At 40.2% G+C, this 27,768-nt stretch overlaps 1 protein-coding gene across 12 annotated transcripts in view; it reads left to right on the top strand.

Moving 5' to 3' along the window:
• Positions 1-27,768, top strand: part of ABLIM1 (actin binding LIM protein 1) — a 189,078-nt gene that overhangs the window by 78,173 nt on the left and 83,137 nt on the right. For all 12 annotated transcript variants that reach the window (XM_058841975.1, XM_058841968.1, XM_058841972.1 and 9 more), the window contains 3 exons: positions 14,299-14,433; positions 25,626-25,809; positions 27,278-27,387. In XM_058841975.1, coding sequence (XP_058697958.1) covers positions 14,299-14,433; positions 25,626-25,809; positions 27,278-27,387 — 429 coding nt within the window. Of the gene's footprint in view, positions 1-14,298; positions 14,434-25,625; positions 25,810-27,277; positions 27,388-27,768 lie in introns of those variants that run through there.

The following is a 27,768-nucleotide window of genomic DNA, read 5'->3' as shown; positions in this document are numbered from 1 at the left end:
CCATTAGTTCACATAAACTGAGGATTTAGCCCTGATTCTTGATTTCTTGAACACTTGATGTGAAGGCAGCCCTGGCATTCAAGTGCTAGTCTGTGAAAGCATATTGGTAATCAGCTTTGTACCTGATGAGATCTTGGGCAGGATCATCCATGGGCAAACCTATGAAAGTGGATTAGCAGCTGTTCATGCCATGCTTCTGCATGCTTGGAAGGATAAAAGGAGAAAATATGAAGGGCTGAAGATTTTTTTGAATTAAAGAAGGAGGCACACAGGCTTAATGATTTCTGTTCCTCATGCACTGATTCTGCTGAAGAGAAGGTGCTGGCACCTACTGAGTACCAGTTTCAGTGAGCTTGATCATGTTTTCATGTTCTCACAACTTCTCTGTAGGTGTTCAGTGGTGCTGGCTTTCCCAGGCAGCCACACAGAAGGTGCAGGTTACCAAAATGTTAACCATATTTCCCATATGGGTTGGCCCATGGTCTGGTTTGGTCTTGCAGAGAGATTTTGTTCTCTGTTTTTATTTCATACTTTTGATAAAGCATGATAGCAGTAGCCCTTCAGGTTTTGCCCAAGAGGACTGGTTTTATGCTTGCAGTAGCTCCAACCTTCTCTTCCATTTGCCAATCCCAAGAGCTGTGAGCCCCCAAAGGAGTTTTTAATCTTTCTCTGTAGTTGTAATGTAACTGCTGTAGATGGGACTTGCCTTGAAGAGTATGCAAATGTTACCTGTCTGCTAATTTAAATGTGTTCTTTCTTGGGAACTTTGTCTCTCCAGTGCTCTGTGTATTTGCAGTCCTAACATCTATTCCCTGTGTTAATCAGGAAAATGTTGAGTAATGGGATTTGGCCCTAACACCATCTCAGTGTCATGGTCGTTGATAAAATACAGTCTTGATTTGAACTCATGACTTTGGAACTTTTTAACCCCAGGCGACCTGGGAAAGTCTCCAAGTTTGTTGCTTTTGGAGCACATGACAAGATTATGCAATCACACATTGGCAGGGGTAGGATTGGAGAGTTAATTTTCTTTTTGCTTCAGTTTACTTAGTTTCAAATTTGTTTCTGCTTGGCAGTTTGCTTTTGGGGCTGGGCATTCAGGCTTTTTTTATTTATTTATTTTTTTTTTAATAAGGGCATGTGCTGCCTTGTACAAACCACAGAAAAGGCATTTTACAAATATGCAGAGTAGTAGATGTTAAAAAAATACACTTGTAGTTAAAGTGCTGAACAATAGAACAGTTTTATGTTAGAGGCTCTTAAGGTGACCTTGGGGAGGTAATTTGATCTCTCCTTGTGTTAATGAGGATAAGAACATTCCTCTTGTCTGCCTTGATTATTTGAATTAGAGGTCTTTGGAGCAGGGTTTCTTTCACCTTGCTTCATAGCTGTGACAAGGCAATCTTAGTGTTGGGATTTCACTACTTGTACAAAAGAAAAAAGAATATCCAATGCTATGTGACTGTCTTATAAACATCTTATTGCTTTTAAAAGGCAATGCAACTGTAAAGGAATTATGTTTCTATTGGCACATTTATGGCGTTGCTTTTCTGTACTTTCTCTTTCTAAATTTATTTTTAATATTAGGTTTCAAATTGCAGTTCTGGTGTGCAGCATTGATACTGAAAGAAACAAAAATAACCAAGGAGATGCCAGCTCAGGCACTGCATGTTTACTGGAGATTTTAATTTAGTTTTCTTTTTATAGCATTTAGTTCACATGAGGGTACAAACACTCATATCCAAAGGGTTGGGCAAGCACAGCCTGCCATGCCTGACCACTTCCCATGTTTTTCAGTAGTGGAATTCCATACGTTCCTTGCATCCCAGCTGTGTGTAGGAGCCAGCTCTCTGAAGATACGATGGCAGATATTGTATACTGAGAAATGGGAGAACTTTTGCTATTGATCTCACTTGAGGGGAGGGCTTAGGGGGTTTAGTCCTAAAATTTGAGACCATAGAGTTCATGGGTTCAGATGGTAGAGGCAGCTCTTCCTCCAACTGAAACAGTGAGTGGTGTGAGCCAAAACCCTCCCAGTTTTGAAAAGGGGAGGTTCAATCAATTTAATTTTCTCACAATTAACAAAGTTCTAATTGCTGGTTCTGGTTTTGAAGATAAAAGCAGGCAAACACATGCTCAGAGAAGCACACCTCATGTTCTCTCTGGGCACTTCTCCTTGCTGGTCTCCAGTCCATGTCACTCATTGTCCTCAGTACCTTTGGTGAGGCATGGGTGGGGCAGGACACTGGTGCCAGGCCATTGCTGCTCCTTTCGTTGTGCTGCTCCTTTTTCCTTACTCAGTTATTTCCACGTGAGTTCCTCTGCTGGCCACAGTCCTTTTGGAGCTGTACCTCCTCCCAAGTCTCTTTGCCCGTGCTTGGGGAGCTACTTTGCCTCAGCATTTCTCCTGCCCTGGCATCATTTTTGTTTCTCTTTTCCCCATGATTTGGTGTCTTCTCTGTCCTGGCATTGTCTCCTGTACCTCAGAATCCCAGAGTGGGTGAGGTTGGGAGGGATCACAGTGGCTCATCTGGACCAACCCTACCTGCTCTAGCAGGGTCATCCCAGAGCACAGGGCACAGGGTTGTGCCTGGATGGTTCATGAATATCTCCAGTGAGGGAGACTCCATGACTTCTCTGGGCAGTCTGTGCCAGTGCACTGTGAAATGCTCTGCTCTTTCTCTTGTGTCTCCTGCTGTTTGTCCTTTCAATGTTTACCACCTGCTGCTATGTCTGTGTTTTTGCAGAGGTTCTCTGTGCTCCTCTGGTTCTGTTTCCATGTGCAATGGGTCAGTCTTGCCATTTGCTGAGCTGGTTGGACCAACAGTGACCAGCACAATCCCATCCTTGGCCACCTCCTACACAAGTTACCACTGCAGCACCATCACTACCAGAGTGCTGCTGGTTATGGTGAATACAGTTGAGCGGAATAAAAAAATATTATTTTGCTTACTTTGGATAAGAATTCACAAGGCAACGCTACTATAGATAGTCTTGGCATAGTAAAATTATTTAAAAATACATTAAGCTAGGGCAGAAAAATATTTTTCCAAGGGGGAGGTAAGAATCTTGGTAGGGAAGAATTTACAAGTTAGGATGATAATTTGGCCTGCTACTGTAGGAGAGACAATTATTTTTATAGAAAAATTAATGGATACCAGGGGAAAAGACCAAGTTCCACTAATCAAAATGTCTTGTGCCCTTTGGGGAGAAACCAGAGAACGGGAATTTTTTTTGTTCTGGGGGCAATCCATAACTAATTTAAAAAGGATTATTTATAACAAAGTTGGTTTTCCACCTAGAGGACAGTCAGTATCCCCAAAAGAATTATTAATTCTTGCCTTCGTTGAGCCTGGATAACTTTCAGGCTCACTAGGGATCTGTCTAAGAAGAACACTTAGGCATTGTCTTAAGCCTGTTCTGTTCAGAAGAGTGTCTTGTTGAGTCTAATTGAATCACTGGGAATTAAAGCTAAGTAAGTGCTTCAGTATTGCCCCACAGTTGGACCCAATTTTTAGAGGCTGTTTTTGAAAAAAAAAAATCATGTATTTTATTAATGGTGGTCATTTTGTGTTGTAAGAGACAACTAGAGAAATAATTCCAGATTTTATATGTGCTGATCATAAAGTGGTATAAACACAGAAATGACAGAAGCCTTGTGTCAACCAATCATATACATTATCTATTGTCAATACCAGCTGTTCAGAAGTGAAATGTTGTTGCTCTTATGCTGTACAAGACAATAATAGGCAAGGTTCTACATTCTCAACATGGTGAGAGACTCCCCAGTTCCCACTGCTGTTATAGTACCACTTCAGCATTACACATGTCAGTATAATCTACATGGCAGTGTTTGTTTTAGTTCAGGATCTGGTTCAGAAGCAGTATCTTAAAATTCTATCAAATTAAAGAAGTGATCCAAATAGAAATGAAGCCTTGCAGAACACTGAGTGTTGTTTTTTATTACTTCTGGATTGAACAAGAATCAATGAATTAATTACTTGTTTGTTCAAAGAAGCAGTTGAATTTGTATTTTCTTTTCTCCGAGGGCACCTCAAAACAGGATTTGATGGATTTGAGGTTGTCTCCTTGCTATCCAGCACTGGAGGTGCTAGCCAGAGGAACAGCCTGTGGTCAGGGGTACAATACTGGTCAGTGCTTTCCCTGTGATAGTCCATTTACCATGTGATGTTAACACTTGATGGTCTTTAGGAGCACAATTATTTATTGTTGAAATAATAAACCTCAGAAACTGACTTCTATGCTGCAATGTTTTTAAGGTCTGAGTCCCAACATGGGCAGTTAAGCACAGGGCAGGGCCTCTGAAATGTGTGGTTTATCAGCTCTGTACATGGCAAACTCTCCTGGGTGTCAGGAAACCATGAAGACATACATTGCTCATGAATGTGGCTATCTTGTTTTGGTTTGAGGCTGTGTAGCTCAGTCCTTAGAAATGCCAGAAGTGAGGCTGGTACTGAATGATGGGCATTTACGAGATCCTTGATGGAAGGAGGGTTTCTGAGCAAGGGGCACAGAGCTTCCGTTGTTTAAAGGGGTTGGCTGAGGACAGGTCTGTCTCCTTTGTAAGGGTCCTTGCAAAAACCCCTTGGGTAGATTCCTGGTGATAACTGAGAAATTGTACTACAGACTCTGTTTTGAAAGGATCTGGGAGACCACTGACTTATGTCACTTAGGTCAGTGTTCCTCCTCAGATAATCTCAGGGTGAACAGTGGGAGAATTGATTAAAATAATTAGCATTTTTATATTGACTTACTTCAGAAGAAAATTTAATTCGTTTTACTGCATGGAATACTGATGCAGCCTATAAAAAGGATGCATAGGGGAACTGTGATGAGTTTGTTGCCAGAATCCCCACGTGGGATGCTGTTTGGGTAGCTGAGAGGCCTGATAGACATTTGAGTGCTATTATGGGTAACCACCACTCATCAGTAAGCCAGAATTTCCATGCTGTCTGGAAAAAGCAATTGTTTTTTCTGCTAACTTCAGCAACTTGCTCTCTTGTAGACTTGAGGATCTTTAAGGATTTTCGCTGAATAATTTGACACTTCTGTTTATTCGTTGTTGTAAGTAAGGTTTTGATACTGAACTTCATGATCCTTGTGGGTCCTTTCCATCTCAAACTATTCTGTGATATTTTTTTTAAGATTGAGACATCAAGTGATGTGTAGGAGATGGTTGAACAGAGTATGCTGAGGAGCTCTTGAATTTCTAATTACCTCCATCCTATGTTAGAAGAAAATCATTCTTTTGAAATAATGAATTATTCTCTTGTGTATGTCAGATGTGTTGAAGGCATAACTCAATTTTTTTTTGCCACTTAAAAAGCTAATAAACAGTTACTACATGTTAGAGACTTGCAGATGTTGGGTGTGAGATGCAAATGTTTAGCATGATCTTCCAGCCCTTCAGCAAGGAGTTTCTAAGGATGAGTTGATTATCTTGAAATAATATATAATATATAATAATACCATCCCTCAGTAAGTTGGTTATGGAGAGAACCTTTGTGCATGTGATGAAGATCAAGAAGGGCATTCCCAGAACATCAGATAAGAGAGTCGGGATTCAATGTCCCTTTATCACCCAATGTTTATGGTGATCTGTCTTGTCAAAAGTTACTCTGTACTAATGTAGAAATATGGCAGAATAAATTCACTCTGTGCTTCTCCCCTTTGGCTTGCTAACCACTAATCAGCAATCTGTCTGTTAACAATCATGTTGAGTAATGCAGGAATGCAGGTTTTGATTCAAAGACTGGCTTGGCTTAGTCAACATTTGTTTGATCATCATCTGTTTCTCAGCATGTCCTAGTTTGCTGCATACTTCATTGCAAGATTAGTGCCTTTTCATTACTGAAAATAGTTTTAAAACTCCCTATTGCTTTTTCTGTTTGAGCTTAAAACAACTCCTGACCATACTCAGTTAAGAAGCTCTTGACTCTTCTTTGAAAGGATTATAATTTTTCTTAAGCAAATATAAATATAATAATTTTGTCAAGTCCTTTTGTTCCCGCTAAGTATAGATGATGCTCTAGAATGTGCTTTTATTCACCTGCCAAGTGATCAAAGGCAAACATGTGTGGACAGACATGGCAGAAGTTCCTCCTTGCTGCTGTTTTAGAGAATGACAAACTCTTCTAAATAGGCTCTGCTGCTTTTGTGTTGAAAGAGCTGCTGCGGTTTCCCTGGGCTGCAGAGCTCAGTTAGCACTAAAGTCTGCTTCCACCTGACTAAACTGAGCACTCAGGCTCCTGGGGGGTTCAAAGCAAGGGTGGGATATCCCAGGGTTCCTGTTCAGCCATAGGGGCCTACCCAGTCACATTCATGCTTTGTCACTGGGAAACTGTGGACACTGTACACTAAAGCTATAGACTGTCAGAATCTGTGGTGAAATCCCCAGAGTGTCCAGATAAGGGTATAGCCCCTACATAAACACTACCAAATTTTCTTTATCTCTCAATCACTACCAGAGGCTTGGAAAACTGGATCCACCAAAAACATTTTTAATGGCAGAACCATCACAGTTACATTGTTTTATTTTGTGTATATTGTAGGAGGTGATCTTTTTTCAGATAGGATCAAGCAGGTGCTGGTGTTAAATATTTCACTTAATACTGAACCATTCATATGCATAAATCTTAATAGGGCTGAAGCCTTAGGCCCTGATCTTGTATGCTGTTCTGTGGGGAATTAATTGCAGTATCAAAGCTTGAGATAGCAGAAGAAGCATGGGAGGAGGATGGGAAACAGCAGGAAAAATAGAGAGAAAATAAGCATGTTTGCACTTGTGTTCTGAAACTTTGAAACAAATGTGATTTTTTTTCTGTGCTGTATTTTTAAAGCTTATTATTTCCTTGCCTTTTTACACATTGGTGTGTGTGGCACAAAGCTTTTTATTTTTATTTGTAAATAACATAGCAGTTGTCTCTCATTGATTTACAGTTTACATTTGGGCTATTGCCTGGCACTCATATCTCTTAAGTTTTTATATTTCATTCTTTTAGCTGCATTAGCTCTATCCATGGGTTTTGTATATCTGAAAATAGGAAAGTATTTAAGTACTGGTTTCCATTCTCAAAAATAATGTATGTTTCATCTCCTATTTTTAAAATTTACTTTCTGGTATTGAAGTCTTTACATCCTATTTTCATGTAATAAGTTTGATATCTTTGCTTATAATGTTTCCTCAGCTTTTTGGGTTTGTTTTGTGTTCTTTGGAAGAGACCCTAACTTATCATTCTAATTTATCTCGTTAAACTTGTAAATGTCTTTATAGTTTATTTTTCCTTTTAAAAAATCCATTTTTTGAGGAAGTAATACACCTGTTTTCTAGACTGGATATGTGCCATGTCTTCTGTTTAGCATTTTGTGCTAATTGTGAAAAATTGTGAATTGAAAATTGTGAAAATCTTTTAGTTGCTGCAGAAACTGCCAAGAGATGTGGAGGATGGGGTGGAGGGAATGGATACCAGTCTGTTCATTACTGCCTTGTAGTCAGCCCCACATCTGGCCATGAGATGCTGTTTTGAGGATAGATAGCTCTGGCGTACTTTGTTTATTGTAGCTGAAGAACAGGCTGAGAAGCATTGCTTGTGATCAGAATTGAATTGGACACACAAGAGAAGTATCAGTTTTTCTTAGGTCTTCTCTGTTAAATGAGTAGAGAGTCAGACCAGAGGACTGAGGGATTGGCAGAAATTCCTTCTGGATCTAAAGCAGAGCAGACTTGGGCTGTGCTGTCCCTCTTTACATGACTTTCTCTCCTAATCTTTCTTCACTGTGCTGCCCTACTTGCTGAGCTGTAACTTCCATCCCACCAACACCCCAGCAAAGGAGTGTGATGTAAAATGGGGTGTTTGGAGTGTCTGGAGCCTTGTGCTGTCACTGGATGCACTGGTCAGCCCACTGTGCTCTCATGTGGGTGTGAGTGCCACACCTCACCATGATCAGGGTCTGATCTGAAGTCTTTGACTTCTGCCAAAAGAGCTCCTGCACTGCCATGGTCCTGTTTGCATCTGCTGTTTTAGGCAGCAGATGAATTATAAGGGGGAAATGACAATACTTCTATGGAAAATGTGAGAAAACATTTCGAAACTGTGGCAAAAAGCTACCGAGTTTAAGATCTTTTTTCTGCCTTGTTTTTAAAAATAGCTACTCTGGATATCTATAGACAGCACAAATAGTTTTAAGACAAATTGGCACATTGTAGGAGTGATAGAGATAAATTTGCAGGAAGAGCTTTATAATGATTCTTTAGATCTGATTTGAATGGCAGTAGTATGAGCTAGCTACAGTCTAGGATTTCCCCTTAGGCTTTCTCATACATGTGTAGGCAAGCAGCTCACTAGTATCTGTTCATGGGAGTGCCTCCTTCCAGGATTTCCTGGAATTCCTGAAGATCCCTGTCAGATACCTGTGGCTAATGACTGCAGTAATATCTTTATCAGTCCCTGGCAGCTGGGAGGTTTGATTTCCATCTCAGTCACTGCTTGGTCACCTTACCCGATAGGATTCTTACAGATTAGAGATTCAAGAGCTCAAGAGTCTGCAGATAAGCAAAATGACACTGCATTTTTCACCCCTTCTTTTAAACAAGTATTTCAGTAGCTTCTCAAGTCACCACCGTGCTGGGCTTTTACAAAAAAGGGATTCCTTGGAGACTGTACGGGCTATGGACAGACAGGCTTTACAAAGCAGGGCTTACAGACACTTATCTCTGAAAGAAACACAAAGGATGGGAGAAAATTACTTCTCTCTTTGCAACAGAGCATGAGGAAGAAGTGATAAGGCAGATTCCATTCTTGAACTTCATTCTCTGGTGTCTCTCCAGCATCTTTCAGCTCAGAACATGTTTTTTCCCAGCTTGTCTTCCTGTGCAGTGCCCACCTGCCTCCCTCTGTCCTGTCCCAAGCAAGGGGCTGCCCAGCTGCATGAACAGTGGAGCTGCTTGGCAGCATCAGATAATGAGGGAATTTTATTTTTAAACCTTCAAGTTTTGAACTGCAAATCCTGTAAATCAGTTGAAGAAATCATAGCCTCCAAGGCCGTATCAGGTAATACCGAGAAGGAGGGCAGAGCGAGAGTTGTCTATAGAAGGCTTTGGTTGCATTTTCTGCCATTTCTGCAGTCTCAAGCACAGTCCTTTACTTTTACTCCTCAAAGCAGAAAGGGGAGAGGAAATTCTAAAACAGGCTAGCAAAAAACTTGGAGTACTTTCACATCATTACATCTGGGCTTTATTTTTCCTCCTTAATAATCCAGTCTTCAGCCAAGGAAACACAGCAACTGAAAATCAGCATTTCAGAGAGCATGCTGTCTGTGTCAGGCCATTCTGAAGATATAAAGGGCAAAGCTGTGACATTCTGAGAATCCACTTGCCCACGCTGCAGTGTGCACAGCCTGTTCTCAGTGCTGTGCAACAGAGCCCAGAGGTTGTGGAGCTACAGTAAATCACAGAGATTCTGTATCCTGGCAAAAAGCTTGAAGTTACATATCCTACAACATGGGTAGAGTTGACTGACTATAGCCTCAGGTTTATTTGTGGAGGTATCCATGCAAATATGATAAAAATTCACATTTAAAAGAGCAGTATCACATACCATCTTCTTTAAATTTAAAGAAAGATCTTTTTTATTGCAGTGTAGAGTAGAACCGAACTAAAAATATTTTGTTGCGGCTCCATCTTGCAGCATTCCTATAGCAAGGTGTTTCCCAGAAGCTTTTCTGATTCCAGTTAAAAGCCAAGGTACTTCCTGGCTTGCAGCAGATACATGGAGTCTTGCCAGCAAGAATCTGCAGCTAAGAATCCCTTAGCTTGAGCCTTTGATTTCATAACAGTTCTATGTTTAGGGGGAGAATCATCAATAAAGAGGGCTGCAGTATTTATTTTCATTGTTTTCCTTATTTCTTTATTCAACTTCATACTCTTCAGATAATTGATGTAATTTCCATTTCAGAAAGTTTTGTTACAAATACTGAGGTCTAATTTCTAGCTGATGCAACAGAAAATAATTGTTTCTAAACCCTCAGACAATGATCAGCTCTACAGAAAACACCCTGACAGAACAGTTTTCAACTTTGCACAGTGAATGAAGTCTTTAATTTTGCTCAGAAAATGCCTTTGGTTTCACATATGAACATTGGGTTGTAGTCTTTACTACCTTCTTTTGTTTTTAACTATTTCTTTGCAGGTCTGGGATTATTTTGAGATGTTTAGATAAAATGCAGTAACAAGTACTCTCAAGCTGTTGGATTTGCTTTGAATTTACATCCATATAGTGCAGCTGCAAAAAATAATGAAATCAACATTGCTTGATTCACAAGGAAACATAAGGAATGACAAAAATAATGGTGAGATGTCTGCAGAGTGATGTTAGCACAAAGCAACACTCCAGTGACAAAGACTGTTTTTCTAACAGATGAAGGTGTTATTGAGTTTTTTTCTATTCTTTTTATTTGTCCCTGACTTAAATTATGTAATCCAGACTTCCCAGTTGTCCCAGTCAGATGCACATCCCCAGTGTATGTGTTACTCTGGGTAAATTGGATATTTAATGGGACATTGATTTGTCTTATTTGAAACCTAAATGAGTTTAAGAAAGCATTAATTATTCATTGATTATTCATTTAAGCTGGTCTTGAAAGCAGGAGTGGAAGTCTCAGCCTAGCTTGTCTTGAAAAGCTCTTCTTTGTATATCTCTGACCAGAGATTTTATTCATTAATTAAAGAAAGAAAATGTCTTCAGGCAGTGCCCAGCAGTCTTACAGGAAAGCACCTGTGCTCCTTGTCATGCTGGTTGGGCTAAACTGGGACGTGACAGGCTTTGTGTGGAGACATGCATCAGTTCCCATCCTTATACTGGAACTGGCAAACACTTCACTGTGTGTGTGTTACACACCCCTGTCGCCCTGAAAATTGAGCCTTCTGATCTTGTTTTCATAGTTTCTAGCCACTTTCCTGGGAAAGTAACTATAAATATAGATGTGTATACATTCTTTCCAAGAAATGTCTTTTGATGGACATTTCGCACGACCAGTGTGATTGGGAAGGTGGTGACCTAACCTTCCAATCCCTGGTCATTGTCAATAATCTATAAATACTGGAGTCACGAAATAAAATCATCCTTTTCCTTATCACACATTGAACCGTGTCTGTGTGAATCATTCTGTGTCCTGCAGCCACACACCCGCGCTGTGGGCAGCACTTCTTGGTGTGAGGACAATTGTGAGCCCTGGTACTGAACCAAGAATGTGACTGACTGTCCTGGGTGCCCATGTGACTCCTTCCCTGTCCCTGGCAACCTTGTCATGGTATTTATTCTCACACCAGGCTGAGCTTAACAGTGCTTTTGCATCCTGTTTACAGTCCCAGACTCTGAAGACACAGAGAAATGAAAACATTCAGATAACTCAATTTGTAGCTGGTAGGTCCCAGGCTCAGTGATTTAGCTGAACTTAACCATATGGCTTTATTCCTTTAGGGTTAGGGGATATCATCCAAAGAGCCCAGAGATCTATTGTGGAGCAGGGGTTGGGATCTGGGTTATCCAGATTCTAAATTTATGTCCTGTCACTGATTATGCTGTCTGGAGTCTGTTGTAATTGTCTTAGACATGGTTAAGAGTTGCCTTATTGCATCATGTGCAGTCCATGGTGCCTGAGAAGATATTCTGTAGCTGCTGTGGGGAGGCTTGGTGCAGGCAGATCCTGAAATATGGAGACTCTCAAGGTTTGAAATCCCTGCAAGGAGATGAACCCATCTCCTGACTCAGACCTTTCCAGTCCCAGAGCAGCTTAAAACTGACATGTCCACTGGGCTGGCTGGACTTCAGTCAGAAACATTTCAATAAGCTGCTTGTAAAGGTATTTCTCTTTCTCTTTCTTTAATTCCTTGTTCTGTCCTCACTGGTAACTATGAAAGGTCATCTCTGCTACTGAAAAGCCTTGTGTGTATTGCATACATCCTGAAAGTCAATTACTCGATTTTGACCTACAATGCCAAATGGAGGCCAGTAAGACAAGCACCATAATTAGCTTCACTTAAGAGATCAGTCTGTAAATAGCAACTAACAGTATTTGTATTCATTTAAATGGCTTTAAAGGCAGGACTGGAAAGAAGCTGCATCATTGGAGCAGCCTTGAAAACAGTTATTTACTTTCCTGTAAAGAGCAGAGGCTTGTATTTCAGATCAATAGCAGAAGATCTGGAACCTGGTGTGCGGAATGTCAGGGTGTCCTACTCATGTGAGGTGGAATAAGCAGAATGTTTCAGGTACAGATTTCACATTGCACCATATAAATCTTAGGGAGCATTTTCCAAATTCTTTATCTATTTCCTCTTGTGACCAAGTTTAGAAGTCCACACTGTAACTTCAGCTTGCACCAGACTATGTTTGTCTTTTATTCTTTCTTCCTTTCCTTCTTTCTTTCCTTCTTTCTTTCTTCTTTCCTGTATATTTCCTTGGTTGCCAGTGAATAATTTTGTTTGTAAGAATAAGAACTTTCACTCCAGAAAGAGTATTGCATTGTAGACTGTCAGATGAGGTTCACTCAAGGTAAGGCATTCAGTGAGCTTTTACTTCACTGGAGCTGCTAATTGAAATACTGGTTGGCATTAGCAGCTGAATTCTGTTCACCAGGGTGGGCTGTTCAGGGGAAACAATTTAGGTGAGGCTACCAGAAGAGGAGGTATTAAAAACTTCAAGCTTGAGTAGAGGAATTCAGACATTTGAAATTTGGGGTGGGAGATGTAAGTGGTGATACAAAGAGAATAACAATTACAGTATTAGTTTGGCTGGATGTGTATAATAGAAATTGCTTGGATTATTTGTTATTCTCTATTCTTGATGTTGTTACTCCCCTAATCACATATTCAGCTTTTTTTTATTATTAATCTTGCATTTATGTAATGCAAAATGATAGAAGCATTCCTTCAGTAAGGCATTTATAATGGAGAAGACTGGAGCTATGGGGATTTTCCCCTAGAAATCCATTGAAGGAGGGGAGGAATCTGGTGCAGTAAATATATAAGCAAGGTATCTGTTATATTGCTGCATAAGCAGTAACCTGAAAAACAACATAGTCCTTGCTGGGGTGATGCCAGGAACTGATCAGGAAAGGAAAAGATCTTGAGAAAACTGAGATAAAATAATGAAGATGTTTCCCAGTGACAGTGAGAGTGATGTATCAGCACTCAGTCCTTTGCAGGCCAGGAAAAGTAGGGCAGGAATGGTATAAAGACAGAGGCGTGGGTAGAGGTGTGTTTTCTCTGAAATGTTCTGATGAGCACCACTAGTTTGAGAACAATATTACAAAGAGGAAAGCTTTCTGCTGCTAGAATGGGATGTGGGAGGGAGAATTGAAGGAACATAGGCTTGTTTGGGAACATTCTGGGTAATACTTTCCACTTCAAACAGTTCAGTTGAGATTAAATCTTGCTCCAGCTTACTCCCGTGCACTTCTGTTAGGGCCCCAAGCTGCCACATCTGAAGAAAAAGTTAAACATGTTTTACAGAAGCCAAATGTGGAGCAATTAAACTTTTATTATGACCATGAAATCCACTAACTTTTCCTGTTCCTATCCAAGCTCTGCTATGGGTGGTTGAGTGGCTGATTGCCACTACCTGGCATTGTGTCTCCCTGACAATATTGCAAACACGTGGGTAGTTTCTGCCTACTCATAATATCTCTAATTTGCATTCAGAGTAATTTCTGCTAGAATTGATGGCAGTGGAGAGAAATAATACTGTCTTCTTTCCTCTTCAGGAGTGCTTTCCCTGCATTAGGTATCTGCTGTAGCAAAAGACATGTTTGTAGTTTATTTTTAGTATAGTCATTTGCATACAGACTATCTGGTTCATCTGGTTTCCCAGAACTTGATTTGGAATTACTTTCCTTCAATCCTTTTTGCTTGGATTATATTCTTTCTTGGATTAAATTATTTTAGCTTTTGTTTCCTTGTGTGCTCATCCTATGGTTTGCACACATTCGTGTTCTTGGAAAGAAAATGACAGACATTCTGAAACACTTTTCAGCACTGACACTGGGGAGGGAATTTTTCCTCATTTTTCTGTAGCAGCCTCAATGGAAAGAAGTAGTAGTTGATGTGAATGTCTTAAGCTACTGGTTTATGAAAAGACTGTATTTCAATAAAATGGTGGTAACTTTTTAGATGAACATAAAATGTGACTAGATACACCTGTATCATGATGAAAAGAAATTATCATGGTGAAGAAAATATTCTTTTTGTTTGTGTTGAAATATTTTTTGTTTGCTTTACAGTGGCCCATCCTCAGGAGCCCCACCACCCCTCTGAAAAGCCAGTCATCCACTGCCACAAATGTGGGGAGCCTTGTAAAGGTGAAGTGCTCCGTGTTCAAGCCAGACACTTCCACATCAAATGCTTCACCTGCAAAGGTAAAACTTTGATATTCATGGTAGAAATTACTCCATTTGTGCAAATGTGCCTTGAACTACTGATGGAAGGTTGTTCTTCCTGCTATCAACCCATTACAAATACTCTGTTTGCTCAGTACCTGAAGGATTTGAGGGTGGGAAGGGTAAAGAAAGGTGGTGATACTTAAGAAAATTCTATATTTTTGTAGTTTTTGGTCAAAGTGCTTTTTCAAGGATCTGGAAATTTTTTTTAAACTCTTGATAGCAACCACTGTCTTTCATTAGGGATAGTTATGAAAATTAAGGGTTTTTGTACTCAATTGACTGCTGAAAGTATCTGCTTTCAAAAAACCCACCAAAAAGGTTCTGCAAAGGTGTTCTAAGGCTTTGTGCCATGGAGCTGCCTTGGGAATGGGGATAGTGCTGCCCATTCCACAGAGAGAGGACCTGAGGGGCTCTTGGCAACTCCAGCTCATGCCACTGAGCCCTCTGTGACCACAACAAAGACTCACTGTGTTTTTTTACAAAACAGAGGTTTAATGAAGCGTTAAATAATTGTAAAACTATGCTTTGTGAATTCATTGCCTTTGAAGATGAATGTTGTAGAGCAGGAGGCAACCCTGGCTCCTTCACAGAGTTTCTGTTTAATGAACAACAGTGCAGAGTTGGTTGAATTGAGTAACCACAAAACTAGGATGAAAGGTGAGAATAAAGAGAAATACCCAGGTCTGTGTGCAACCACTGCCACAGTCAGTCCCGGCTTAGCATAGGGTTTATATGGCACAGAAAGGAATTCAGGCTCCAGGTGAACTTGGCAGAGCTGGTGGCAAGCATGGAGAGGGGTGCTGGAATAAATCAGAGTAACTGGGCAACTAGAGCACAGAAATGGAATCAATACCACATAGTTTTTCACTTCTATTAAACATAAGTTATCTCTTCTGAAAATCCATAACTAGCATGTACACTGATTCAGACTTTAAAGTGTCTCCAGCACAGTTCCTGAGTTTCAGTTATATTTCTCACGTTCCAAATGTGGGTGGAATAGTTGTGTGGTTGCTCTGTTCTTCCTCTTCCTGAATATATGGAATATAGCAGAAAATATAAATAGTTGTTTTCCTATGTTACTAAAGGCTTTTTTTTAAAGGTCACTTGAGTTATTTGTATGCTGAAAAATCAGTTCTAGAATATAAGAAATTCTGTTTGTTACCTGTGGTTTTTAGTTAAATACAGCTAGATAACTAAAAAAAATGTTTCCCTTTCTCCTAGATATTAACATATTTCATCTGTGCCAATCTGGAGTGGCATCAGCCCATCCCAGTGGGCAGAGTGGAGCTGTCTGCCCCGTTTCTGGAATTCTTGGGGAAATGAGTATCTCTTTCTCTATTACAGCTGCTGTATTTCAAGCAGTACTTGATGCCATATAATCCCCAAGCAGTTCAAAACCAGCAACTATTTGTTTATTTTCTTGTTCCTGTCCATAGTGAGTAGTGGTCTCAATTTACAGAAGACACTGGATTAGGATATTTTCAGCATCAGGCCACCTGAGAGCCTTTGAGTCATGAAGGAGAACAGTAATTCAGGCCAGGTCCTTAGGACCTCCTGATAAAGGAGGAGGCAGATGGAGCAGGGCTTTGGAATTGTTGTCCTGATGAATGCACTGCATTAATCTTGCTTTTTTTAGGAGGGTTGAAGTCTGGTTTCTTCTTTCGCTTGTGTTTTAGTTACTTACTCATAAGCTGCTTTTGTTCTTTGACTATTCTGTTGCAAGACTGGATTTACTAGAATGCTTTTTGTGTTTTTGTTCTTTCTTTCCCTAGAGGAATGTCTAAACTTATTGTGGCTTCTGTTTTGGGAGATATTTCTAAGCTGATGACAGTTAAAAATTCTATAATATTATTGACCTTATGAGTGCTTGCATGACGATCACCAGAGAAGGGAGGGCTATAGAAATAACTCTCTGGGGGAAATGAAACTATGATTTGTACCATTAGCTTGTTAAGGAAATGGAGGAAAATAAATCCAGTTTGAACTGAGAGGACCAGAGCTCAATGTTAGAGACTTTTCTCATGCTGCTCATTCAGTCTGTGCCTTATTAGTTGGGTTTGCCAGCAAGTGAGTGTTATCTTTTTAGAGTTAATTTGTCTTCACAGAGAGAAAGGAAAGGGATGTGTATGGGAGGTTGCTTCAAGTCCTGTTTTGATTTTTTTACCTGAACTGCAGATCTTGTTTATTGTTAGCCTCTGTTATTTGAGTGCACTTTTTGTTTAAGCCATGAAGTTATTTACTCATACTGCATGTTGTCTGACCATATGGTTTATGCAAGTGGGACACAGCTGTTCAAGTAAGTGGTTTTCCCCCTCTTAGTCTGATGGGTTTTTAATTTGACATGACTGCAAGTCTACAGGAGGTGGAGTTAGACCCTCCTCTGTTTATAAAGTATGTTGTTAGGCAGCAAAACCAACAGATACTGGGACCAGGACATATCAGCTGCATCTACAGGTGGCTTGGTTATCTTCTTTTTTGTGTACTAAACTTTGCTCTCGAGACTGCAGCTCACACCTACAGTGTGAAAGCTTGAACAAGCTCACACTTGTCTGTTTTCATACCTGCTGAAAGTGTTTAAACTTTTGCCCATAGACTTAGAAGATGTGAAAATAATCCATTTCCTGATTAGGCTGTCACACAAGTTCTATAGTCACAGAGTTTCTGTGTGATCCTGTTCTTTGCTCCATATGACATTTCTTTTTATTATTGCCATCCACGCTCTCATCTTTATGTTTACATCATACTGTTAAGTGTATTTGATATGCTTCTAGTCTTGCTTCCCTGGGTGGTGTCAGAGGCTCTTAGGCACTCCATGACTGCTTGGCATGCATGTCAGTGGTGGCTGTGGCACTGCAGGAGCACGGTGCCTTACGTCTCCATGTGCATCACACAGCTCAGGACATGCTCATGTGTCACGTAATGCGATCAGACAATCGTCCTCCCCAGGAGTTTGGTGCTCTGTCCATCTCTGGAATCTTTCTAAGAACAGAGGAACTGCTTCCTGCCAAGGATGACAAGTAAAACCTCCACTGACTGACGTGTTCCCATGCCCCCATGATAAGCTGGAGCTCGCTGGGACTCTGCTTTGGACAGCCATGTGTCTCCAGCTGCTGTGTCCTATCTGCCTGGCAGGGCTGGCCAGTTCTATTTGTGGCTCCTGTTAAGAGCTGATAGGAAAACAAAAAGCTGAAAATGGTGTGGCAGTCCCCAGGAAGGTGAGCTCTGCCATCCTCCCGATAGGCAAAGAATTTCAGGCAGGCAGCAGCTGACTCGGAGCTGGAGTTAACAGGGGAATGATGGACAGAGGATGGATAAGAACATTTAGGAGTGCAGCTCTAGGAATGCCATTCAGAGCAGTTGTCTTTGGCTGTTTCATAAGAAAGTCCCTTGCAAGGGAGTTACACTGGTTTGTGTTACAAATGCAGATTTAATAGGATTCTGCATTACCTCCAGGTGTAATAAATAAGTTTAATTTAAGGTCTGTTTTAGCAGGAGTATACTACTCTTACCATACCAAATTGTTAATCATTACGAGGAAATGGAAGCAGCAGGCTGAGAGGAGGGAAGGTTAGATGAGGAGGTTGAGCTGGAGACATTGGGTTTGTCTCAAATAAACATTGTCATTAACAAGAATTAATTAGTGGCTTATGAAGAAGTAAAAGTTTTTCTTGCAAGCATCTATGTACATGAATAACTTTTCTGGAAAAACTAAGTCTACTCACTGCAATGCTGTTCCATATGTAAATGTGTGTGGGATCAGGCCCTAAATTACAATGTGCATGAGCAGAGATTTTAATATCTCAATTTAAATTGTGATCTGATACAAATGATAATTTTCTACCATTGTCAGTTGATTACAGTTCATTTTACCCTATTGCATGTACTAGCAGAGGAAACTTTGAGGCTAGCAAAATTGCTATAATAAGGCTTTATTATTAAGCCTGTGATTCATCTTTTGGGTTAGAGGGAAAAACTGGTTTCAGTACACTATATGGCTTAACAGAAAAAGCTTTAAGCTTTCATAGTAACAATGTAAAAGTTTACATAGCTGGATTTTGGTACATGTAGAGATTGGTTGAATTATCTGAGCAAGATAGTGTAGTGTTTATGGTAGGAGTGTTTCAAATAGTAGAGAATGTCCCTGTTCATGATGTTGAATATGAATTGGAAAACTTAGGGTTTTTTTATAGTAATGTAGACTAAACAAAAATTTAATCTCCTAGATAAGCAATCCTGCCGTAAGAATATGGATGGTGTTGTTAAGATTTTTAGTCCTCACCATCACAGAATCATGGAATTGTTTGAGGTGGAAGGGACTTTAAAATCATACAGTTCCAGCCCCTCTGCCATGGGCCAGGTTGCCAAATCACTAGACCAGGTTGCTCAAAGCCCTATCCAGCCTGGCCTTCAACACTTCCAGGAATGGGACATCTGCAATTATGTGGCATAAAGGTCAGGTGAAAATGTTTTACTGCGTAACAATATTTCACATGCTATAGTGATACCAAATATCAAAAGGCAATTACTGTTAATAACCTTGCTAATTATAAGGCATTATTATGCCAAGTCTGGGCATCCAGGAAGCATCCACAAACCTAGAAAATTAGGAAAAAAATTAAAGCTTCTATTAAAATATTGTTATAAAACAGCATAAAGCAGTTTCTTAATTACAGAATAAATGTGGTAATTTTTCTCTCTTCAGTTAGATGTTTCTTGAGCTTAACTTGCAGAATCCTCTGTGGTATGTTTAGGTTCCAGGCACAGGTCTGGGTTTTTTATGTGATGACTTTTAAAGGCTACATCATCTGTAGTTAATGAGCCTGACAGGGAAGGAGAAGGCTTCCTGAGTTTAAATTTTGGGATGCTCTGTAGTCCTTTGACTTTGAACTGGGAAGAAGTCAGGGTCATGTAAGCAGACACTATATCAACAGGTTGGAATGTGTTTTAAATCATTAGTTCTTTGACCTTTGATCTGTCATCAGATTCCTTCAGTGGCAGCAGGAGGAGACTGCAAACAGGCTGCTGGGGAGTGCTATAAATAGTTCAGTGTCAGTGGATGGAAAGTTTAAATCTGAGGCCATTCTTGTAGTAGATGTCCAGTGCAGTGTTTGAAAAGATCTCTGCATTTTCACAAATTCTTCTGTAAGAAAAACTGATGTGTGAGCGTGATAACACACGTGTGGGTGGAACATGCTCTTTCCTGAGCATCACAAAATTACATGAGGTCACTAGAAGCTCTGAATCACTGAACCAAGATCCAGGTAGAAATGGGAATCTGTTGTTTCTGGGAAGCTAGCAGAGGCTAAAATTTCTCCCATGCCAGGGAATGGAGTTCAGATGTGAATTCATGCATTCAGGTAGCTTGATGTGAAATCAAACCTCAGTTGCAGCTGTGGGACTGATTGCCATTTCTGCATTTACATATCTTAGCTGCTGTGTCTTGAAGCCTGTTCTTGCAGTGATTCCTAGTGGCATTTCTCTTCAGGCTCAGTTTCTTCCCATTCTGAAGTGGATCCTTACTTTTCTGTTGGGGTTAGAATACTATTAATGACAAGTGATTGATACCAACCTTAGTTTAGTTGGGCTTGAGGTCTCTTCAGGGACCAAACATTTGACTGGAAATGAAATTAATTGCACTGCTTGGCTGATACTGATGAATGCTGACAGATGCCATGTCAGATTTTAAAAAGCTACTGCATCCCTTTGAAAGTAGGGGAGCAGCAGGATGCTTAACAGGTGCCTGGTGAGTGGGGCAGAGCATCCTTACAAGAATACAGAAAGTTTCTTGGCTTTGTGGTCAGTGGAACCTTCATTTACCTGGCTTGGATGAGGTTTGGGTTTGTTCTGTCCTTAAATTCCTGGCTTGCTTATTTAAAATGTTTTTAGAGAGATGTTTCCTCTAGATAGTTACAGTCAAGTGATCCGAGGCTAAACTTTGACATTTTTCCACTGATTTCCTTTTCTTTAAGGTTCATTTCCCACAGACCTGTAAATGACTTTGATCTCCACCTCGTGCTTAGTTTAATGTGAAAGGTGTTTTAAATGGTTGAATGATTCCTGCCATGGTTTCCATCCTGGTGCACAAATCACTGATATTTCAGTGGGGAAGTGGGGAAGCTGTCACATTGCTACACTGCATACAGCTGCTGTGCTTGCTGTTGAGCTCAGGTATGAGCTGTTGGCTGTGGGATTGCTAGAAAGACTGAAATTTGTGCACGTCAAGTGCAGACAGGGACAACTCCCAGTGCAGCGTTATTTGTGTCTCCAGTGTTGGAGAACTGAAGACAAGGTCATGGCATTGACTGGGAAGCTGATCAAGTTAAAACTGAGCTCATCTGAGACTCAGAATTCACTTTTGGTTTCAGCTGAGTGAGTGCTTGCATTAAATGCCCAGGGATTTCACTCAAGTGCCTCACTGGGAATTACTTGTGTCACAATGACAGCTGCACCCAGGAGTGGTGCAGGCAGGATGCTTGAGGTGGAGCGTCAGGGTTTTCGTGGGAAGAGGAGAAAGGCCTGACTGGAGGCTAGAGGATGCTTCCCAAGGGGGATCTCAGACCAGTTTAGGAGAAGAGGGGATAAATACAATCTTGTCTTTTGCTCAGGAGGTGTTTTAGCTGCTAAACCTGTCTTCTACCTGATGTCAAGTTGCCAAAGCAGGTTTTAAGGTCACCTGTATTTGTTCCATATTTATGTGCTTTGGCTTCCCAGCATTGTTTCTAAAGTCAATCTACTAAAATGAGAAGAGATTCCAGAACCACTGGGAATGCTGAACACAGTTCCAAATAGCTTCATTCAAAATGCATCTGTCATCAGCGTACGAGAGAAAAACATCTCCAGTGACAGGAGTGTGACAAATGGTCATTGGGATCTCTGTTACAGCTTTTGCAAACTGCTGGATGCATTTCTTACTGGTGCCTTGCAATCTCCCTGCCAGGGCAGTGCTGCAGCACAGCTTCTGAGGTGTATGTTCTTGTGTGCTCTTCTGATGATGCTTGGATGAATATTTTTTCTTTAAATTATTTACACCGTCAAGAAAAGTGTTGGTAAGAGGAGTAAAAGGCAGAGGGAGAATTGGTTCACTTGAAATGCAGAAACTTTAAACTCTAATAAGAACTTGAACCTTGCTTTCATCAATATGGGATTTGTTAAGCTCTTACGTGAATAAAAAAGAAACAGATTTTCCCAGTGTATTTGTTTGGATGTAGGTGATAAACGGAAACATTTCCAAATTCCTTTCTACCTTCAAACAAGAGACCCATTATGTCCTAAGAATAACTGTTGTATGACTATTTCCAAGCTTGAAAACAGCACCATTATTCTATGAAGCTAAAAAAATACAAGAAAGAAATAAAACCCCAGCAGGAAATTGAATTTGCACCTTATTTAATGCAGGGTAACAAAGTAGATCATTAGAATTTTCTTAATGAACAGTATTCACTTCTGCAGACTGAGAGCCCAGATTCATGGACTCTCCTGTGGGTTTTTTTCTTCAGTGCTGAGACAATTTTTACTTAACATCAACATGGAGTTCAACTCTCCCTGACAATAAGGAAATCCTAAATAATGCTCAGTAGGATCAAATCCTGCTTTCATTCTCTTTGGAAAACTCAGATCTCTTCATTTTTGTCGTCACCATTAAAGCATGGAAGTGACTCAGCTTAAGGGAATGGTCCAGATGTCCCTTGGGTCCGCAGGGAACTGGATTGGTCTTGAGCATCCCAGGTTTCCATAACAGACCCTGTAGCTTTGGGAGCTGACAGCAGCTCTGACAGTATCTCTGATTTTTTTGTGCTCCAAGGATACAAAATAGCAGCTCCAGAGAGTAAAAGACAGAAAAAGCTAGAGAGTGGGTGTTTTCCATACAGTGGGAGGTAGAACTGTATTCCAGCTTATTCCATTCACAAGAGAGGCAGGATGATTTGTTTGGAATATGAAATTCTTTGATATACAGACTCAGAAAGGCTGAGTTCCTCCAAGAGCTTTTGAAGATAATGGTTTCTCTTTTTCATTGAAAAAAAAAAGCTGGCTTATTTGTCTCTATGCTTGTGGTACCTTAGGGAACAGAAATGCTCCCCAGTGTCTCCTGTTTCAGAAAGAGGGTTTTGGTCATGTAAAACAGAATTTCTCAATCATACTGAGCAGGAAGGATCATGGGGAAATGTTTTTCTTCTGTAGAACTATTTCTGTGAGAGATGTTTAGAGAATATCTCTTGCTTTTTGCCTTCTCAAACATGATTGGTGCATCCCTATTGGCTCCACAAAGCAATTCTTTCAAAGTAATTTTTCCCATCAGTATAGGAAAAAAATAGTTTCATGTTTATGCTTAACTGCCGTCATTTAGGTATAAATTTTTCTTTGGTGACACGATATGTGTACCACAGCAGTTGCTTAGATCACACAGTTAGAATGCACTGTACATATATAGAGTTCACAGCTGATTTCTCTGCCTCTGCTGCTTGAGGCATGAGCAGTGGTGGGCATATGGTCTTTCATTTTAATAAAAGACAATTGCAATTTGTCCCTACTTTTTGTGGTTTTCCTATAGCAGTCATAAATATGTGTGCTAAGGCAATATGTGTCAGCTTGAGGGGATACATTGTCAGAGCCACAATTAATGCACAGTTGCAAAAAGCAGAAAAAACTAAGAAAAAAGATCTGTTCAAATCCCTTCCCTGTTACACACCACACTGTACACCGAGTGTAGGTACAGTCATGTTTGTCCTTTCTGGTTTGATCTCTGACTCAAAGTGAAAGCAGCCAGCTGGAATAGCGTTTTTCCAACCATGGATGTTAACAGTCTGGGTGACCCTTGTTTTTCCCATGTAGCTTAAAGCTGTGATTAGGGACAGGAACACATGTGCTAAATTGACTGCAAAAATCCGTTGTAATGTTGGGGTTGCCAGGGCTTTTCTAATTCTTGCAGATTGGTGTGTGCTTCCTGCTGTGAGGATGCCAAAGATGATGAATCTGCTGGGGGCTCACATCATGAGCACTTCTGCTTGGGCCTGAATTTGTGGCTTGCCAGTGTCAGAGAATTCAACTCAAACATTCTGGGTTATTTGCAAAATGAGTTAGAGATTGGGAAGAAAGAAGGCTTCATAAGGAAAAGGGCAGTAGAAGGAGCTTGTTTTTGATAATAACAATAGCTGTCTGTAAAAGACCTGTGGAATATTTAGCCCCCACCTTCATCTTGAATCCCTGTGGCCATACATGCAAAGGGGGTAGAGCCTAATAACTGTGAGCACATGAACCCTTTCCTTCCAAGTTTGTAGCAGTTTTTGCAAACAATGATCTGCCACCTCTTTATGATGCTGAAGCTGGCTTTTCAGAAGAAGCTAGAACAGAGGTGGTATTGAAAGTTACATTTGATCATCCCAGCTTATTAGGTCCTTGCCTAGGCAGGTAAAGGGAACCACAATGACCAAATGAGTTCTTCAAAAAGTGACTCTTTAGTAGAACAGGGATTCAGAGTAAAGAGCCAGAGAGTTCATACATGCAGCTTCTGAGGCAAATCCCCACAGCACACTGAGCACCTTCAGCTTGAGGCTGAAAAATAGATATACTTGGATGTTAAACCTACAAGGTTTAAACTACAATTAATTGTATAAACTACAATTTAAATAATTGTATACAATGTTTATACAATTAATTACTTGTATAAACTACAATTTAAATAATCACATAGACACATGAGTACTCCATAGCATTTAATAAAATTTAGCAGCTTCTAAAGCATCTTTTAAACATTAAAGCAGAATTCTCAATTTCTATGTGGTTTAATGGTAAGGATCTGCCCAAAGTAACTTAGAGAAGCAAACCTATTGTAAGTAGGCTGAGGTTTCACCTCTGGACCTCCATGGAAAATTGCTATCTGGTCCCCAACCCAGGAGGGCTCTAAGGTGCTGTGGTGTAGAAGTCACCTGTATTTTCTGCCTTATGGGATATTTTACTGTTTGAATATAATATTTTAAACAAAATGGAGATCAATAGAAGAAAAAGAAGGACTGAAAGTGTTTTTTTTCTGGAGGTGTACCTAAAAAACCAGCTTGGAACATTTTGCAGCATTTTAACAGAGCCTCAACAGTAGTTCTTTGTAGTTCTCCTCAGTCACTGATAATTGAGTTTTGGCTGCTTGTGGATTTAATGCCACCATGAAATGTAATTTGTTTGCACATGGAATATTATCGCTGTTCTATGCAGAAATGTGAAACCGGAAAAATGCTGGTACTGATACTGCTTTCCTTCTAAGCTGCATTTTGGTACTCTTTATTGTTGTTCTATTAATTATTGTTACAGTAGCAGTCATTAGACCTTCAAGGCTGGAAAAAAGAAAAAGGAAATTCTCAATTCCTGCCCCAAATGCCTTGCAATTTTAATTTTTAAGACAGGTAGCTGATGAGATACTAGCCCCTTTTAACAGGGCTGAGAGTGAATGTTTGGTACAGTATTGTGCTTGGGACTTGTGGCAGAAAGAGGGACTGAACCCAGTTCCCCTGATAATCTTTCTGGATTTCATATTTTAATTTCTCAAGGACTTTGTAACTGCAAGGACCTAACGTGCTGCTTATTTATTTTTCCTTAATACTCAGAATCTCTGATATTCAATATTTCTGATATTTGATCTGAACATACTTGAAGCTCATGAAGGATGGAATTCCTTGCAGAGTTAAGTTAAAGTGCTAGACTGCTGTGAAGAGTGGTTTCTCTTACTGAATTACACAGATACAGCATTATACAGAGGAGCAGGAGGAGTGCCAGAAACCAAAGTGCCTGGGAGCAGCTGGGTATAAATTTTTGGTGATATGGGGGAACACTAAATAGGTAGTTTCGAGTTCTTTATTCAATCCAAGCTAAAGGCACAATGTGAAATTTAATCTCCCATGGCACTTTCTCTTCATGGGGTTTGGCTGTTAGAAGTAGGATTGCTTTCTGTCTCTGTGTTGACCAGAAATGCCAATGTAGGACTCTGAATATTTTCTCAAAGCAAAACAGGCACCTGGTTGTGATGTGTTCTGGTTTGAATGAATAAACATTTTACAGCAGAAAAACTGCCAAGTCACAGAAATCCTTGACTGGCTTTTCACCCTTTTACTGATACAATTGAGCAGCTAACATCCTTACTAGTGATATTTTCCTAATCTCTGTGGTTTGTTTTTTTCTTCCAGTGTGTGGCTGTGACCTGGCACAAGGAGGCTTTTTCATTAAGAATGGAGAATATCTCTGCACCTTGGACTACCAGCGCATGTACGGCACCCGCTGCAATGGCTGTGGGGAGTTCGTGGAAGGCGAAGTAGTGACAGCTCTGGGAAAAACTTACCATCCCAGCTGCTTTGCCTGTACTCTCTGCAAGTAAGTCACCCCTTCAAATAACATGGTGGGAACCCAGTTCAAGGAAAACACAAGGAAAGGTATTGCCATGAGACACAAGTCTCAAGACATACTTCTCTTGAGGATGCATTTATTTTGTTATAAAAGGTCTGACTTGAAAAGTCTTGAAAATGCCACTCATTTATTTGGGGGACACGGCTTTTGTATTACATGTAGTTCCCTTCTCAGAAAGTTGCCCTCATGTCTGAAAGAATTGTCAGGCTTACACACAAGGAGATAATGGACATGAGTAGAGTTGAGTTCAGGTGATCAGCCCAGCTTGGTGGGAGAAATGAAGTGAAGCAAAATTCTGGATGCTCCATTTGAGCTCTCAGGACAAGTCAAACAATCACGTGCAAGCAGGTGGCTTTGGGACTGCTGGGGTTCCCCCTCTTTCAAATACTCTTTCTTGTTCCCAGTAAGAGAACCAGTCTTCAGTTCCACAGCAAGTAAAAAGGAGTTAGCTTATCTCTGTGGATGGGAGAGAGGTGGCATTTTAAACTCTTGCATCTGATGAGTAGTTGAAGGACTCTGTCCTTTAGCCTGGTACATTTTTCAAGCCTTTTTCTACTGGAAGCATTTTGATTGTTTTCTGTTTTTAAATAGTGTGTGAGTTTACTGCATGTTGGTAATCATAAAATGTGTATGTTGCCATTTTATTTCCCAGGGACAGTGTGAGATGTGACATCAATTTTCTGTACATTGACTTGCATCAGTCTTTTTATGTTGAATGAACAAAAGATGAGTCATTGAAATAGACTAATGAAATTCAGTATTGCTGCTGACTTATTTTTGGCCCACTTAGAGATGACAGTGCAAAGGAAACAACGCCTGAAACATTTTTTTTTTTTGGTTGAAATCAGCAGTTGTTCATTTGCTAAGCAGTTTTGGAGTGAGGTGGGGTGTAGCAAGGGTCTGCACTCAGCAGCTAATGCTCCTTATTAAAGATTTGGAGTTACTAAATGCTGCTTATCCTCTGCTTTAGGCACCAAATAAGAGTTAACAGCAATGTCAACTTCTGCCTAACACACATTCTTAACATTTATGAGTGACTAGCACCACATTCCTTCACCAGCCTCAAGAACAGTTCTATTCTTTGAGTTCTCTTCTGTATCATTTGCTATCCACAACATCACACTGAGATCATCATAAATGTAGCTGTTGTGTCTTAGCAGATTCCACTGTCTCTACTATTCAGATAAAACTCGTTTGATAATCTTTTTAAAATGAAAATACAAGGCAAGTCTAACCTCTGCCCCGCTTGCATCCATGGATTGGATTTCTTCCAGTGCCTGGCTTTGCCAAGGCCACATTGCAGAAACTATTTGGCCTGAGTTTCTGTAAAATACTGATTGCGCTGGAGGAAGGCAGAAAACTCAAGGCATGAGGAACAGAGGAAAATTTCTGGCATAACCTTTGCAAAAATACGTTTTTCTCTTGAACTTTCCAGGCGTCCATTTCCACCAGGAGATCGCGTTACCTTTAATGGAAGGGACTGTCTGTGTCAGATGTGTGCTCAGCCGATGTCCTCCAGCCCAAGAGAACTGTCTGCCTCAAGCAGTAAGTTGTCATCTCATTTCTGAAACCTCTCACTTCTCCAGGCTCATCAACATCTGATTGAAACGAACATAATGCAGTCCTTTGGTGTTTTTATTGTTATTCACATTTAGAAAAGTGAACTATCTCTGGGAATTTCTGTGTTGGTTTTTTTTTTCTCTTTATTAAGTGCCTGTTACTACAGATGGGAAGAGATACTTAGACATTTCAGTGTGAAAAAAATGACTTTTCCTCAGTGACTGGATTTTTAAAAAGATTTTGTTTTTAAATTTTACATTGATAGGCACCAGAAAAGTATCTAATGATAAAACTTGAGGTTTCAAAGCCGATAGATTCTATTTCTTTAATGTATGATTGTACAAGTTTAACTATTCAAAAGAGGAT

This window comes from Poecile atricapillus, chromosome 6 (assembly GCF_030490865.1).
Source record: "Poecile atricapillus isolate bPoeAtr1 chromosome 6, bPoeAtr1.hap1, whole genome shotgun sequence".
Taxonomy (NCBI): Eukaryota; Metazoa; Chordata; class Aves; order Passeriformes; family Paridae; genus Poecile; species Poecile atricapillus.
Note: the sequence above shows the minus strand (reverse complement) of the source record. Positions and strands in the feature narration are given on the sequence as shown.